General features: G+C 37.6%; 1 protein-coding gene across 1 annotated transcript; it reads left to right on the forward strand.

The window, feature by feature from the left end:
• Nucleotides 1-6,491: 6,491 nt before the first annotated feature.
• Nucleotides 6,492-17,666, forward strand: LOC130420001 (scavenger receptor cysteine-rich domain-containing group B protein). Its single transcript, XM_056747045.1, has 9 exons — nt 6,492-6,610; nt 9,394-9,523; nt 13,525-13,833; nt 14,456-14,471; nt 14,883-15,214; nt 15,903-15,980; nt 16,265-16,333; nt 16,670-16,984; nt 17,263-17,666. The coding sequence occupies exons 2-9, from the start codon at nt 9,406-9,408 to the stop codon at nt 17,664-17,666; spliced, it is 1,641 nt and encodes a 546-aa protein (XP_056603023.1). The 5' UTR covers nt 6,492-6,610; nt 9,394-9,405.

Consider the following 17,666-nt stretch of genomic DNA (forward strand, 5'->3'; position numbering starts at 1 on the left):
CACCAAACACCAATTTAATGTGTGCCAATAAATGAATTTCTCGTGACCAAATTGTGTTTTTGTAAACACTATAGGTTGTTGTTAAAACGTCATAGGTCAAAGAGCATACGGGTCACATGACAATAAAACATGGTGGACGCAGTATGTTTGAAATGTTTTAATACACTCATGCAATATTGTAATGTTTTAATGGCCAATAGGTACTGTTGGTACTTATTCAGATTCAGTATGTAGCCCACTGTCACAGAATGCGATTTCGGACACAGGTTTTATGCTATTTTAAGTGTTTTTCAGTAAAGATAAAGACTGTTTCTGCTGAATGTTCATTTATCTTTGAGATTTAAAAGAGTTTGTTGTATTTTTGAGTTTGGGGTTACCGTTGTTTAGAAAAGTGGAACATGTGCTCAGGCTGTGAGAGGTTTTAGAGTCAATGATATCTATTGCATCATGCAATGAACATGTACTGCGCTAATGCTAGTACTGAAATGCCTCTCATTTGATTTGCTCATTACGTTTTGGCAGTACATAATTTATAGCTGACATCAAAAGGGACCATTGATAAGGATACATATTGAGTTTAATTAATTTAAAATGACTGGTACAATCTGATGGTTGGGATCGTTTAGTCAACTGTACTTAAATTTCTTTTGATCGTTTTACTAAATTGTTAATTGTAGAAGCTACTCATCATATGTGTTGAACCACTTGACACTACTTTTTTGTAAAGTAAATCCAACCATAACACTTTTGGCAAGAAAAGGGTGATCAAACAACAGAGTACCAGTGAAGAGAGTTTATAATCAGATGCTCCGGGAACAAACAAAGGGTAGCTCTCCAAATATAAAGCAACAATCCAAAAGAGTCAGAAAAAGTAAAAAACATACACAGAGACTCTTAAAGGTAAACCGGCTAGGCGAACTAGAACATACAGAAACATAATCATCCACGAAGTGACACTAAAACAAGTTGGTATAAATAATCTTTAGGAATTATGGGCAGGTTCTGGTGTAATCAGAAGTCTGGGGATTGTGAGCAGGAAAATCTGTGACCAGGTGCTGACAAGGGGGGCGTGGTTACGCCAACAAATCATTTTTTTGAATGAACATGTATGCATCTGTAGCAGGAAATCTAGGATTAGTTTTACAGCGCAGCTGTAAACTCCCTACAACCATCCACCCAGCCCAATGGTGTTCTGGGAAAGAGAGTGCAACTCACCTCAAAACCAGGCAAAAGCTGAAGTAGCTTGAATCAGTTTTAGTATGACTGGACACTACAGTCCGAGGGAGCCGTGAACAGCCAGGACAAAAGAACACCTTAGCATGGGCACGCTCATCTCCAGCTCAAGACAGATTCGCTTGTTTCGAGGGTATCATGGATCAGTCTGCAGAGGAACCAGATGACTTTTATTATTATCTACTGTGTGTGTGTACTGTACTGTATCTAGAGTACGGCACCTTTTCTGCTCTTTTCCTGTTCAAGGTTCACATTGTAGCATATTCATCTTTACAAAATGTAGTTCAATCAAGTGTACTATACTTCTTTTAAACCTAAAATAAGAAAGTATACTTTCAGTGCAAGTTTTACGTACTTTACATGCAAAAAAAAGTGATTAAACGTACCTGACTTATACTGACAGTTAGTAGTATGCTTAAGTGTATACTACTAGTAGGGGTGAATTCAGGTTGATTGGGACACCTTTTGATATTAATATAAGTGTCAAAAAGTGTACGCCTGTGTAGAGTAGGCTATTTACGCTCACACAAACACATGCACACACTGTTGTATACTTAAGTGTGTACTAGTATATACTACAGAGTATACACACACACACACACACTATGGTCGCATCCAAATACTCCCACTTGCGGTCTTTGCACTTGACCACTTGACTACTTTCATGACGTATTTCCTGTTTTTGGCACTATTGTTCTTGTGGGCGTGAAGATCCAAATTGAACATGTAGTATTTCTAACCCGATGGGACACTTAGCAAGTGCAAACATATAACGTTAATTAATGTGGGGTTTCAATTATGAGATAAAAAGCAGTTTTACAAAATACGTAATTCTGGAGTTTTCACCATTAATATATGTTACAACGTTTTACTACGAAATTATATGTAATAGTCAAGTCAGTTTTATAGCACTTTATTTGTATTGTATCAAAAAAACTAAAACAAAAGAAAACACATGTTAGCCAAACATAGAATAAACAAAGACATAACCTTAAAAAGTAATAGTATAGCATGCATTAGAAAGCTTTCCACAACATCTCGCGAGACCAGAGCAAAAAGTCTCATGATTCGTATCCAGAACATGATGCATGATGGGATAAGCCTAGCCTTAATGACGCTCCGAAGCGGTATTCAAGATTGTGTGGGTTTAGTTTGCGTTAAGCGCATTGCCCTTTGGCATTTTTAAGACATTGGACACACTTGCAAACTTCCTTCCCGTCTCATGCACGCGCTCTCAAGTGGGGGTATTTGGACCCAGCCAAACACACACACACACGCTGTAGAATACTTAAGTGTGTACTACTACTAGTATAAAGAGTATATACACGCAAACACACACGCTCACACACACAAACATAGCAACATACATAGTGTAGACAAGTGAATACTATATACAGTTGTGTTCAAAATTATTCAACCCCCAATGCTGTAAATGGTTTTAGGGAATTTAGTGTACATTTGTAATTGTATTCAGAATGAAATCCTACAAGGACTTCTTAAAGAACCATATGCAACTAAAATGACATCAATTAGTTTTGTAATACAGTAGTAAATGTTTCTTTTGTGAATTCTTCATTGACATAATTATTCAACCCCTTAAAGACTACCACTCTGAAGAACAGAGGTTCAATGAAGTGTTTTCAATCAGGTATTGAAAACACCTGTGGATATCAGGGAGCAGCAATAAAGGCTTATAAGCACCAATTAGGCAGCTTTAAAATGACTGTGATACTCAGCTCCTTCTAGACATTTACTGGTGTGGTTACAAACATGGTGAGGTCAAGAGAATGGTCCAGGAAGACAAGAGAACAGGTGATTACTCTTCACAGGAAGGGCAATGGCTATAAGAACATTGCAAAGATGTTAAACATACCAAGAGACACCATAGGAAGCATCATTCGCAAATTCAAGGCAAAGGGCACTGTTGAAACACTACCTGGTCGTGGCAGAAAGAAGATGCTGACTTCGACTGCTGTGCGCTACCTGAAGCGTAGAGTGGAGAAAAGTCCCAGTGTGACTGCTGAGGAACTGAGAAAAGATTTGTCAGATGTGGGTACTGAAGTTTCTGCTCAGACAATACGGCGCACCCTGCGTAATGAAGGCCTCCATGCCAGAACTCCCAGGCGCACCCCCTTGCTGTCCCCAAAGAAAAAGAAGAGTCGACTGCAGTATGCCAAAAGTCATGTGGACAAACCACAGAAGTTTTGGGATAGTGTTCTGTGGACTGATGAAACAAAATTAGAACTGTTTGGGCCCATGGATCAACGCTATGTTTGGAGGAGGAAGAACAAGGCCTATGAAGAAAAGAACACCTTGCCTACTGTGAAGCATGGCGGGGGGTCAATCATGCTTTGGGGCTGTTTTGCTTCTGCAGGTACTGGGAAGCTTCAGCGTGTGCAAGGTACCATGAATTCTCTTCAGTACCAGGAGATATTGGATGACAATGTGATGCAGTCCGTCACAAACCTGAGGCTTGGAAGACGTTGGACCTTTCAACAGGACAATGATCCCAAGCCTATCTCCAAGTCCACTAGAGCATGGTTGCAGATTAAAGGCTGGAACATTTTGAAGTGGCCATCGCAGTCACCAGACTTAAATCCGATTGAGAACCTCTGGTGGGACTTAAAGAAAGCAGTTGCAGTGCGCAAGCCTAAGAATGTGACTGAACTGGAGGATTTTGCCCATGATGAATGGGCGAAGATACCCGTAGATCGCTGCAAGACACTTGTGTCAAGCTATGCTTCACGTTTAAAAGCTGTTATAACTGTAAAAGGATGTTGTACTAAGTACTAAGATTGAATGTCACTTGGGGGTTGAATAAAACTGATAATGATGTGAGCTCAGAAAAGACATTTTTGGTTATTTCATTATAAATGTTATGTTATATTTGTCTGACCTACACCTCTTTGATTTAATTGTAAGCAGGATGACTGAATGATCATAATCAATGTCAAACCGACCAAAACAATCAATTTCAGTGGGGGTTGAATAATTTTGAACACAACTGTAAATACTGTATATAAATATATATACACACACGTGTGTTTGTGTGTGTATATGTTATACGAGGTAAATAATACAATAAAAAATATAGGCTACCTGAACTTAAAGGCATGGTAGGTGATCCTGTCCAGAATTTTTTTTGTCATGCTGGTTGGAAATCTTTTTACATCCTGATAGCTATCAAGAAGTATAGCGGTCAAACAATATTTTTATAATTATATTTCGTCTGTGAAAGGAGTATAACCAAAAAACTGTGAAAAAAGCCTTGACTGGTCATGTGTACATTTTCAGCCAAAGTATTTTGTATACTACTGTGCACACCATCATCAGCACGCTCACGTCCGCTGTGTCAATGTAGGGAGAATGTCGGACAATCAGCAACAATCAAACTTTCCTGCAGGAATTGAGAACAAGTAAATCTACAAAACGAAGGTAAGTTTTTGAAAAAGCAGTGAGGAAAAAATGTCTGGATCATGACAGAGGAAAAACTTGAATTAACATCATTTCAGCTTTTACACGACAGAGACAGCTCTGGCAGGCAAAGGGTGTGATAGACCATGTTTCGAGAAGATTTTAATGGATTTAGTTTGTAATTTGTTACGTTGATTCACAAAATACATTCATGTGTTTGGAGGAGGCGTTGCTTTGGATGGCAAACCATGTAGAGAATTATAATTTCCGTGCTAGCAGTCTAAGATTAGCGCCTTTCCAAATCAACCACTCCACCTTTAATAAAATGTAATAATCCTTAAGTATACTTCTTTTTTGTAAGGGTTGGCCCTAAAAGTAAGGGGGTGGAAGTTCTGGCAGACATTTAAATCAAGCACCAAGAGTCTTAGAGTATTTTTAAGAGTAAAACAATATACTACAGAATTGACAAAGCACTGTTTTTAACAGTGTTAGAAGAATAGAAAAACACAGATAATCATTAATTACACATCTGGCATACATCCAGATTAAAAGGTTCCTCTGTAGTTCCTCAATTATCTTCGATTACGGAACCTCTGCATCAAATAATAACCATCACACTCCCTGTTGAAGATAGAATTTCTCATTTCATATTATCTGATGATATAAGCGGATCAAAAGAGATCAAAATAACAGAGATAATTTTCCACTTTTTTATTCTATTCTTTGTTCGACGTTAAACATGTGTTCGGCCAAACAAGAATACAGCAAAGAATGAGAAGTCTGCTGTACAATTAACAAGAAATTTAGTGTTTAAAAGTATGATTTTAATTCATCATCAAACATCCACTTATTCTTCACCAACACACTAAATATTTCAGCAAATATTAAACCCTAAAGATGTGACCTGAACATTTTTTTTCCCATTGTGGATTTGATGTGCACAAGGATTAACGTTTACAGATTTACAGTTATAGTTAGAATAGACTGTTTTAGGATTTTACTGTTATAAGAAATGTATTGAAAAAATAATTGTATTCTATTCACTCTAAAATAAATATTGTTATGATTTAAAGTATAAAATGTTTTGAATAAAATTCTTTATGAAATGGATGAACAGGATCTTTATGTACAGAATTGTTTTAGGTGGAATGCTTTATATGCATTATAATATACATGTAGGCATTACATATGCAATCATAAAAATAAAGAAAAAATAGAATATTTGGTGTCCAAAGTAAAATGTGGAATGAGTGGAAAAAAGTCATAATAAGAAGACAAAAGCACGCACATCAACCTCAAGTGGGTGCTCGAAAAAAAAAGGAAACGATTATGGAGTGGAACTGCAATGCTCCAAAAATATAATAATGTTATTTATTTAAAGACGTTCACATGGCACGTGACGTTTGGAGCATACAGGCTACAAAAAAAACATACAATTTGTGAGGTTAAATATGAGGGAGTGAAGGGTACACCGAAAATGTGAAGCACGCACACACAGACTGTGCGGTTACCGTACAGTGTTTGAGACAAACAGGGCCGCACCTTTCATGAGCGTAACCTGTAACTAGAGATGCTGGGATAACTGTGAAGGGCTGGATTTAACTTCTCCTCCCATTTCCTCTTTATTCTTTTCCACACACAGCAGACACGGATGAGGTGTCACTACATTAACATACAATGCTGGAGACTTTTTTTGTGTTTTACGTAATCTGGACTGGAGAAAGCAGGTACTTATAGTCTCACAAGGTTACGGAGATGACAAACCTTTTGGCTCCTCAGACGGATGAACGCTTTTGCTTTTTCTATCCAAACTTTTACAGTTGGATCACTGTCCTGTGAGCTCGAATCATCTGACTTCAGGAACTGAATTGAAAGGACTGTTGTTTTATCTGTGACAAACTCATTTTTGAGGGAAATTTTATTATTTTTATCTTGCATGTGAAGAAACTGCTTTTCATCAGAGGTACGTTCATCTTGCTCAATGTTGATGAGAATCATTTAGTTATTTCACAAAAATACAAACATGTTTAAGGACAACAAAGAAAGATTCAATCATGCTATAAGGCAATGTCTTAAGTGTACAATATTTAAAGACTTTTTAAATTTTTAATTCGAAATTATATAACAATGCTCCTTCAGCAGCACCGACCGAGGTCACAGGTTAAATTTTCAGAGAATATGTTTCAATAACACAAATGCTTTGAATGCAAGTTACTTTAGACAAAAGCATCAGCCAAATGCATAAATAAAACTATAATATAAATTTTCTTAGTTATTTATTGTTATTAGGGATATATGCTTTATTGGTCAATTATCGATACAGTTTGCTATAAGAATGTCAAAGTGAATTTAAACAGTAAATTAAAAAAAATCCAGCTTGTAAGCATAAGAAAGTTGTGACAGTTCCTCTGGGGTTTATCGGTGTATTTCTGTGAGCGCTTGGATCTGTCAGCTCTCGGTCACTGTGAGGAGAGGGAGGGGAAATCAGGCAACACAAAAGACAACATTATTCCCTTGTGAATCCATGCAGCATCCAGCCATGAATGGAGTATTGAAAACCATAATATTGGTGACTAGATTCATTTTCAGGCCTCACAACCAAACCATTTTACCTGCGGGCTCACGGCTGCATGAGACGAGTACAGAAACATTGTTAGAAAGTCTTTAGCAGCTAATTGACCAGACAATAGACTTTCTGAGGGTCTGGAGAGCAACAGGGGCCTTTTAATCCAAGACGCAATTGCTGCAAAGGAAAGTGGACGGTTCTTAAAGACTGTCGGATGTAAAGAAGATTTTTCCAGGAGCTTAAGTTGTTTTTTGGCTTTAGGTGTCCTTTAAGTGCCTTTAGGAAATAGTGATAAACCAGATCTTGTTCACATCCCCAACTGTTTATCTAAACAGCAAAGAGAGACACTGAGATTGGCTTTGGTTTCTCTGCTCTTCGAGAATAAACCCTGTAATCTCAACAGTTTCTCAAAAGATGTCAACAAAAACTGTAATTTACCAAAATACCAAACTCTGCATTTAGAGATATCTTCATACAAACTCAAACATTTATAATCAAACAGATAAAATATTCCACAAGCGATTAAACAGAGCTGAGATCCCCACCGTTTTATAGTCCTATAATATTACACCTCATGTCAGAATGAAATGTCAATTTCAGTTTAAGATTTTTTTTAGAAACACCAGACAAAGTTGATATTAAAATGAAGCGTATTTGAAAAGTTATAAAAGAGCAATATGTTTTCCTCTGGGTATCTTTACATCCTTAAAGACTGAAGATAAATAGGGCCACAAGGTTTCCTTCCTACCATTCTGCCTTCACCTACCTCCACTGCCCCCCACAGCCACCCCTCCACCCGTCAGGGCTTCAGTCCCAGGGCAGAGACCAGAGGCGCCCCAGCAGTGTCATCAACTCACTGAGCGTTCTGGAAAGTCGCAGTGACAGATTCGCAGGAAGCAGCGCTTTAGGAGCACAGACAGCAGAAATGTCTTTTTGTGTGCTCGCGGCCCGGAATGTTCACTATCTGCTCCACGGAATATCATATTCTCTCCCAGATCTGCGATCACGAGCTGTATCCCACCATTTATACACATTCCAGTGTAAGGTCAGGACGGATTTAGGCAAATAAAATGAAAAAGGAAACAATGGGGAAAATCTTGTTGATTCTCAGGATATAAACAAGAGATATAAAATACTGATAACGTGAAGTTCATCCCAAATGTAATTCAAAGCTCAAAAATCTTAATAGCCAATAAGAAAGAAAAATCTCAGATGAGATCTCTGTTATGTCTCAGTTTTTCTCCTAAACTTGATGAGATTAAATGAGGAGCAAATGGAAACTTTTCTTTAAACGTCCTACGTCTCAGATATTTCTCCTGAGAAAAAGAGTCAGAAATCTCACACATGTCATTAGAGTTTTTAAAGAAATGTCAACAATGTGTCTCTGAGCTCAGATTTGTCAAGTCTGCAATCAAAAGTCAGAATTATTGAATATCTGAATATGGAAGTCAAACATTTCTCATCAATTACAATTTACAATCTACATTGATTTCACACCTCAGTACCCTTCATGTATTTTAATAATTGTCCATTTTGTTTGTGTTTTTATTTCTCCTAAACATCATTGTTCGAAAAGTGTAACTCTGTAATTCTAGATATTGATTATGCGTGTGTTTACCTCAGCATATAGTGGTTCAGGCAAATGGTCTGACATCATGCTCGAGTCATAAACCAAGAACTTCAACATCAAAATCAATCAGAAACATTCAAAAAACAATTCAAGCATCGCATGCTAAAAATTGATGCATTGTAAAACATTAAAAACATCTCACGGCATCTCATATAAACACTTTAAGATCAAAAGATTCATAGCAGAAATGTTATATTTACAAAATCTTTAGAGGGGTCTCGTGAACAGAGAACGCATGGGCACAAACTATTGGTTTGCTATCAATACATGTCTGACACTTGCCTGCAGGCTGTGTCCATTTGTTGTTGTTGATGCTGTTTATATGCAGGGTTCTTTTCTGCATGATGGAGAGAAGCTAACCAATAACTAATAAGCAGACTTGGTAGTAGCCTAGATACTGTAGTGACCTTGTGAATTCCACAACCAATATAGTGAGAGAGAGATGGAGAGAGCGCAGTAACAGAGGGACAACAGATATGAAAGAGAACAAATTGCACATTGAAAGGTGGCACAAACAAGACTGAAGGAGTTTATGTGTTGGTTTGTGTAGATCCATTCTGCCATGCAAGGTCAGCGTTTTTCAGACGGTGTGCGCAGACGCTGGAGATCCGCTGTCTGGACCCTCACCTGTCTATTAGTCTCATTTCTGATCCTGACCGTCATCGCCGTCCTTCAGTTTGGTGAGTAAAAAAAATGTGTTGTGTGTGACACTGAACCTTAAATTATAGGACACTCCTACATTATACATTTAATATGTATATTTTGTTCCTTAAGAATAATTTTCACCTTCAGTTTTTGGCTTCTGTGTTCTGACTTTTGGTTAAAAGATATTAAAATCTTTCCAATATTACTGCAAAATAACAGATTTTAATAGAGGAACCTGAGTTATATTTTCCCATAAGAAAAATCACAAATAAGTTATGTGTTGAGATGAGTGATCTTTCAAGTAAGATTAAATGGAGAACAAATGGAAACTATCAGATATGCCATCAACAAAAAAGACCCAGACTCCTCAATCTGATAATGTGTGTTTGATTGTTAAATTAGTAAAAGAAGTTTATTTTTTATATTCTGTGTGCAGGGGATCTCAAGCTTACACGAAGATCAACAGTCTACTGTAAGTACAATAAAACCTCTGCTTTACTTTCAGTGTACAGTACAGTACACGCTCAGCTCTTTTATCAATTAAATCAAATTAAACCAACTAACACTTAGCTGACTTGTATTCAGCTGTGCAGTTCCACAAATGCATAAAGAGTGTTTTATATGAATAGAGCACAAGCCACATACACTGAGGGACTGATATTTCAGGGACAGACATTAATAAGCAGAGAACCTTGTGAAATGACCTACATGGGATATGTAGGTAAAAGGTGTTTTTTCCGCTGTCTTTGTCAGGCATTGAAATCAAACACCATTGATTCACAGTTTCATACAACAGTTTGTATAGCCTTTAACATTAGCGTTCTCAAAACTTCAAAACAGAGAAACACAATGTCTTGAGTGAAAGTGACCAGAGAGTCAGTGGAGAAAGAATGGTCTGGATTTGTTAAAAGAAATTCTGAACAAACAAACAAAGTTGCCTAGGCAGTATGCATGTGTACTTTTTACTTACTAAATAATATACAGTATTTTTATATATATCGTTGCTGTCCTTCTGAAACATTGTACCTCCATATTTCCATATTTTTGCAAAAAATCATAACTATTTGTCACCCTTAATGTGAGTAAAATATTTTTGTACTATGCGTCACTATGCTTTGTTAGAGATCGCTTGATGTGCCCTGAGCACTATTCGCCGAGATTAGTATTACCTGGGGACCTCTAGTCATTTGTATTAATTGCAGAGGTTGTCTGTGATATTAAGCCCGTGCGAATCGGGATCTCTGTGATTTGGTGGGCTCATATGTAATTTTAGGCTTTGTTCGGTTCGGGATCACCGGTCTCAAATGCTTACAGGTACGGTCATATTTCAATAAACGCAATATAAGTATTGGCTAAACAAACTATACGCAAAGCCTTGCCATCACATCTGGGAAAAAAGTCAATTTTTTTAATGCTTTCCTGTAGCTTAGTGGTCAGAGTATGGCGTTAGCATTGCCAGGTCATGGGTTTGATCCCGGGGATTGCACAAACTCAGTATAGTATAATGCAATGCTATAAAAGCGTCTGCTAAATGCATAAAATGTAAAATGTAGAAGTACACTGTTTTTTTCATTCCCTGGAAAACAGCTTATGTGGACATACAAAATATCAGAAGGACAGCAACGATATACTGTATATATATTTACACATACTATGTGAATTCTTCTGGTAAAAGTTAAGGGTCACTTGAGTAAATTGTTTCTCTTGACCTTACATTGATGCATTTTGGCAGACGCTTTTATCCAAAGCTACTTACATTGCTTTATCCTATACATTTATACTTGGGTATTTGCAATCCCCTGGGATCGAACCCACAACCTTGCGTTGTTAACGCAATGCTCTTACCACTGAGCTACAGAAATGCAAAACCTTACAACCTTGATCTGAATGTTTTGGTCTGTGCTTAAATGTCTGAAATTATAGCTTATTCAATTTGTAGAAAAAGATGCAGTTGTGAAAACAGTTTCTTGCATTTCAATACTAAAATGTTTGACTCCACTAAAGGTGATTAAAATGATTTTTACCTTAGATTTTTTTTTTTTTTTCTAGATTTTTTGAGTCACAACATCATTCCCATAGATGTGTAAAAAATCAATAAGTGACCTTAAACTTTTGAATAATAGTCTGTATAAATCAAGGTTGTTTCAGTTTACTAAAATTAACAATTTGAAAAAGGCTTCTGTTCATTAAAATCAAATAAAACACTGATCTAAAAATTATTATTAATTAAAATTAAACTACATGAAAAATTGAAATGTGGCCACAAAAATAAACTGAAATAAGTTAAATCACTAAAATTACAATAATAAACAAAAACTAAAATAAAACTAAAATAAAAAGGAATGAATCTTATATATCTATATATAAAATGACAATTATTTCACTAATAACTATATTTAATATTTAACAATATCTAACTAAAATTAACATAAAAACAAATGAGCTCAAAATAAAAGCCAATTGAAATTATTAATAAAAGTATAATAACTTTGATAGAAATATGTCATTATAAGAGGTGTGTGATATGTTTTTAGCATCCCACACATAGTATTTCTCTGCATAGTTCTGCTGTTCAGCGAGCCATCTGGGTAAACCACAGACAGAGCAGAATTTTCTTCTGTTTTACAGAGTCTAAAATTACAGGAAAATAGATATAGTAGATATAGAGAGCTGTAGGTATGGAGGGCCAAGAACCTCCTTTCAACAAATAATTTGACCAAAATCGCTGTGTTTTCTCTCTCTCTCCTCTTTTCTCTTCCTATTTTTTCTCACAGTCAATAACAGCACGTCTTCAATGACAACACCACCGCAAGGTGAGCATTTTGTGAGAATCTTAACATCTTCATATAGCACGCACAACGTTAAGAGCGTCCTCGCCCATTGGCAGCGATGCACTGTCTGTAAGAGAGAAGATGGATAAAGAACAGAATGTGATGGCCTCTAAGGCACAAAAGAAAAAAGGTCACTTCCACTTGCTCACTATACCATGCCCTCTCTCTCTTTCCGTCTCAGTTTTTGGAGTCAAATGTCATATTTGGACTTATTGTTGCGCCTTAAATTGAAGGGGATTAGGCGCATTCTTACCGAGTCCATTATATCATTATATAAGAGTCATGCTGCTGAGTTTTATCTGGGGTTAGACAGTAACAAACCTCACCAGCAGAGGCCTTGAAGCGATATTTCAGAGGCTAAAAAACATTGTTTTCCTAAACCTTAAGGCATCCTGACTAAAAGACTTTGAAAAATGAGACGTGGTTTTCTAATTCCGACTGCATTATTCTTAAAGAACAAAGTTATATTCAGTCAGGATGCCTTGAGTCAGGATGCCTTGAGGGTAGGGATGCAAGATAAATTATCGGCCATATCGGTATCGGTATTTTTTATGTTTGTCAAATGTAGGCCGATATATTACAGCTGATGAATTATGAATCATTTCATCTGGTTGAACCACTTCATCTGCTGACAGTTAAAGTTCAGCACAGTACTGTCTTTGTCATGATCATTCTCTTACAGCTATTAGCAAAACTTTGTTGACGTAGTATGCCGATATGTAAATTATAGGAACTAAAGCATATTTTTTGAAGCCGACTGCTGTCTGAATGCTTTTGTGACGTGTTAGACTTCTGGCTATTGAGAATACTTTTCTGGGTTGCTCTGGAAGAACATATTTAAGTTGTCTATTAAATAAACATTATATCCAGAAATTTTTTAAAGTTCATGAATCTTCAATTAGTGAAAAGGAGGCTTGGTACATGGTTTTCAGAAAAAAATAAAAATTCAGTCTCAGAAAACGCCATATTATTTAGATATTATATATCGGCCAATCTATCGGTTATCGGCTTCCAATGTTCAAGAATGATTGGTTATAGGCGAAAATTTACATATTGGTGCATCCCTACTTGAGGGTGAGTAAAACATGGGGAAATTTTGTTTGCCTCTGAAATATTGCTTTAACATGACCCATCAAAAAGTACCATGGTGACATCATGAAAACTGTTATAAAGTTAGTTTGTAATGATGTTGTTAATCACCAAAGCTACAGTACGGCTGATCAACGGCAGACATCAGTGTGAAGGTCGTGTGGAGGTCCTTCATAACGGCTCCTGGGGGACGGTGTGCGATGATGACTGGGACATGGTGGACTCCAACGTGGTTTGCCGGCAGCTGGACTGTGGAATAGCCATGACCGTGGGGAGCAGCTCCAGGTTCGGTCAGGGTTCCGGTCCCATCCTGTTGGACAATGTGGACTGTAAAGGGGGAGAAAGAGACCTGAGTCAGTGTGGGAATCAGGGATGGGGAATCCATAACTGTTACCACTATGAGGACGTGGCAGTCATCTGTAGAGGTGTGATGAGAGAAATCACCCGTGTTTAACTGAAAGGGATAGCTCTCCCAAAAAATTTAATTCTGTCATCATATACTTATCCTCAGGAAAGAAGATATTTTATAAGAATGTCAATAACCAAACAGATCTCATCCCCATTTTCTGCCATAGTCGGAAAAATTAATACTTGGGATTCGATTTGGGATGAGATCTGTTCGATTACTGACATTCTTACAAATATTGTTTTTACAATTGTTGTTTTGGTACAATCTGAGGGTGAGTAAATTGTGCCAGAATTTTCATTCTTGCTTGAACTGTCCCTTTAAGAGAAATATTTTAAGATCTACAGAATAAGAAATGTAGTAAAATACAGTTCTCTCTCTCTCTCTGAACACAGCCAGTGTTGTGGAGTCTCGGGGAGGTCTGGAACCGACAACACCATCACAAATCATTTCTGGAACAAGTAAGTTATCTAACACATATACACCTAAATTCAAATTGTCAGATACTGAATATACAATTTACATGTTCAACAACTCAAATTTCCAGCATCCTCTATTTTACTTAAAAAATCCAGAGTGGATTTAGATCTTTGTTCGTCCTATACTTTTGTTTTTCATATCCACCCATATCTTATTCATAGGTTATGATGTCAAAACGTAACAAAATAAGAGTTCTATGGGAATTTCATGACATTTTCACGGTATGGAATCGTGAGTTCGTCCTGTGATGGGAAACCCTTTTGTTTCCAAGTGTTAGTTGAGTCCAAGAATAGAACATGAGAGAATTCAGCATGTGTGTGGTTGAAACTGTAGACGTCTGTTGTGCATTACCTTGAATGGCGTGTTGAGCTCAGCAGACTAAAATTACAGTAAACCTGCCCACACCCTAAACACAAGATTAAATGAAATGAATTCCCAGTCAAAAGTCAATTTATACCGGGATTTGTGTTAGACAAAGAAAGGGTATTTCATGTTTTCATAAAGTTTCGGGGTAGTTTTACACGCTTTCAAGAGGTTTTTGTGTTATTTCCCAGAAATTGTGTTAAAAAATATATGGCATATTTAAAGTCATTCCTGTGGTGTAGGAGATGGTACCATACGTTTGGCGGGGGGTCCGGACCAGTGCCAGGGCAGGGTGGAGATCTACTATCAGGGAAACTGGGGAACCGTCTGCGATGATGATTGGAGCATGAAAGACGCGGCAGTCGTGTGTCAACAAATAGGCTGCAGGGAAGCGGTCACCGAAACAACCAACGCCTACTTCGGCTATGGCACAGGACTGATCTTGCTGGATAATGTGAACTGTAATGGGCATGAGAGTAGCCTGGCCAGCTGTTACAGTCTGGGCTGGGGGATTCATAACTGTGGCCATCATGAGGATGCAGGTGTCATCTGCTCAGGTGTGTTTGACACTTTCTGTAACCACAATGCAAAGAAAATGTATACTTTTAGTTGAACTAAACTAGATTTTGCTAGATAAATGTGATTGGTAACTTAAAATGGAAAGTCCAGACATCTGAAACTGCTGGTGAAATGCCACTAAAATTCTTTAGGGCAAAATATTTAATTGCAAAATATATGATTAGCCTAACAATATAACATGAATCGTTATTTTCATTTGTCCAAAGAAGTATCAAAACATGGTCAATATCATACAATTCGCTTACATTTAATAAGTGGCCTTGAACGCATTAGGGAAGAATAATTTTTTTTTTTCATAAATTCATAAATCATGACACATTTACTTGAGAAGCAAAATTAAGATACAAAGTCTTTAGGGAGTTGCTATTTAAAACAAGAAAAAATATATACCAAAGAAAACAAACACTACCTCTTTATTAAGAATTTAATTGAGCCTTATTTTTTTATCCTCATTGGCAGATGTTTTTTTCTGTAAACATTAAACTCACTTCCTTTTGAAAAAACTTAAATGTTAATTTATCTTCAATTTTGGATATTTGTACTGGAAACCAAGACATAAATACTATAAAATGTAGTGTGCTAAAAATGTGTTTTTTATTTATTTTATTTATTTGGAACCCAGTGTATATAAATAAACAATAATACTCTATCTCTCTCACATTTCAGGTTCAAGTTCCACCACAGTCCCATCTCTCAACACAGAGACTATGGGCCGAGGATCTATGCCAACAGAGAGCACAGCAGGTATTAACAAAATACCATTGTACATAGGCCTATAGTTTTACCCGCTTTTTCAATTATACATGCTTGAAGTAGAAGCCAATTGAGTCTAAACAGCTGTGCCTGGCCTTTAGTTTTGGCATTTATTGTCAGCTGAAGCAAACAGACCATCTGTCACACACTGCTGTAGAATCACTGATAACATGACGGCCATGCAGTGGAAATACTGTACAGTACCAGCAGATGATGCTGTTTCTGAACATCATCTTCCTCTCTCACTGTAAGCCATGTTTGTCTGTTCATTTCAGTGACAGAAATGCCAGTAAAAGATACTTCAACAACTACCACTGCACTTACCAGAGCCTCAACAACGAAAGGTAATAATGATCCTATAATCTTGTGTAGATAGACAGCTAAATAGAGAAATAGACACACAGACAGAGAAATAGACAGACAGACAGACAAATAGAGAGATAGTCAGACACAGAGACAAATAGAGAAATATACAAATAGAGAGATAGACAAATGGAAAGACTGACAAATAGAGAAATATACAAATAGAGAGACAGACGAATAGAAATACACAAACAGGCAGACAAATAGAAATAGAAAAAGAGAGTGTGGATACCTATGGATTCTATTTTATTTTATTTTATTCTATTCTTTTGTATTCCATCTATCTCTTAAACATTTCTGATCCCTCACCCCTCCAGCAAAATCTAGCATCCGCGTGGTAAACGGCAATAGCAGTTGTCAGGGGCGCGTGGAGGTACTTTACTACACAATATGGGGAACAGTGTGTGACGATGACTGGGACATGGATAACGCTCTGGTGGTCTGTAGACAGCTGGGATGCGGCCCACCTATTGCAGCCAAACCTCTGGCTTACTTCGGCTACGGTTCGGGTCCCATACTGCTGGATAACGTTGACTGCCGGGGCAACGAGGCGAAACTGACAGACTGCTTCAATCTGGGCTGGGGACAGCACAACTGTGGACATCACGAGGACGCCGGAGTTATCTGTGCACGTAAGAGAGGGAGACCACCATAACATCAATAAATGAACACACATTTACAGTTATCTAGTCCTGATGAATCATATTAAATATACTATACTGTACATCTATATGTAAATATGATATTCATCTTTTTTTTCAACAACGCATATAAGCATGTATTTTTCTTTCAGCTCCTTTGCAATTTGAGGAATTTGGGGGAATGGAAAGAGACTTTGGAATAGGAATAACAGAGAAGATCACTCCAACCACAGCTTCAACTACAACAGCAGTGGAAGGTAAAAACACAGCACAGATGTGTTACATCTTTGAAACATACTTTTCACACTATAATTTGGGATGCAAATGTACATGTGGCCTTTTCTTCCCTCCTCAAGGTACCATGAGACTCGTGGGGGGCCAGCATCGCTGCGAGGGCCGTGTGGAGATGTACCTGAGAAGTCAATGGGGCACAGTGTGTGATGATGCCTGGGATATTCTAGATGCTAAGGTAGTGTGTAGGCAGATGAGCTGTGGGTTGCCCAGGGCCGCTCATGCGCAGGCTTTCTTCGGGCAGGGTCGTGGCACAATCCACCTGGACAACCTGAAATGCACCGGCACGGAAGCGAATCTCCTTCAGTGCTCTCACATAGCATGGAACGTCCACAACTGTGACCACTCTGAGGATGCCAGCGTCGTGTGTGGACTCTTGTGA

This window comes from Triplophysa dalaica, chromosome 4 (assembly GCF_015846415.1).
Source record: "Triplophysa dalaica isolate WHDGS20190420 chromosome 4, ASM1584641v1, whole genome shotgun sequence".
Taxonomy (NCBI): domain Eukaryota; kingdom Metazoa; phylum Chordata; class Actinopteri; order Cypriniformes; family Nemacheilidae; genus Triplophysa; species Triplophysa dalaica.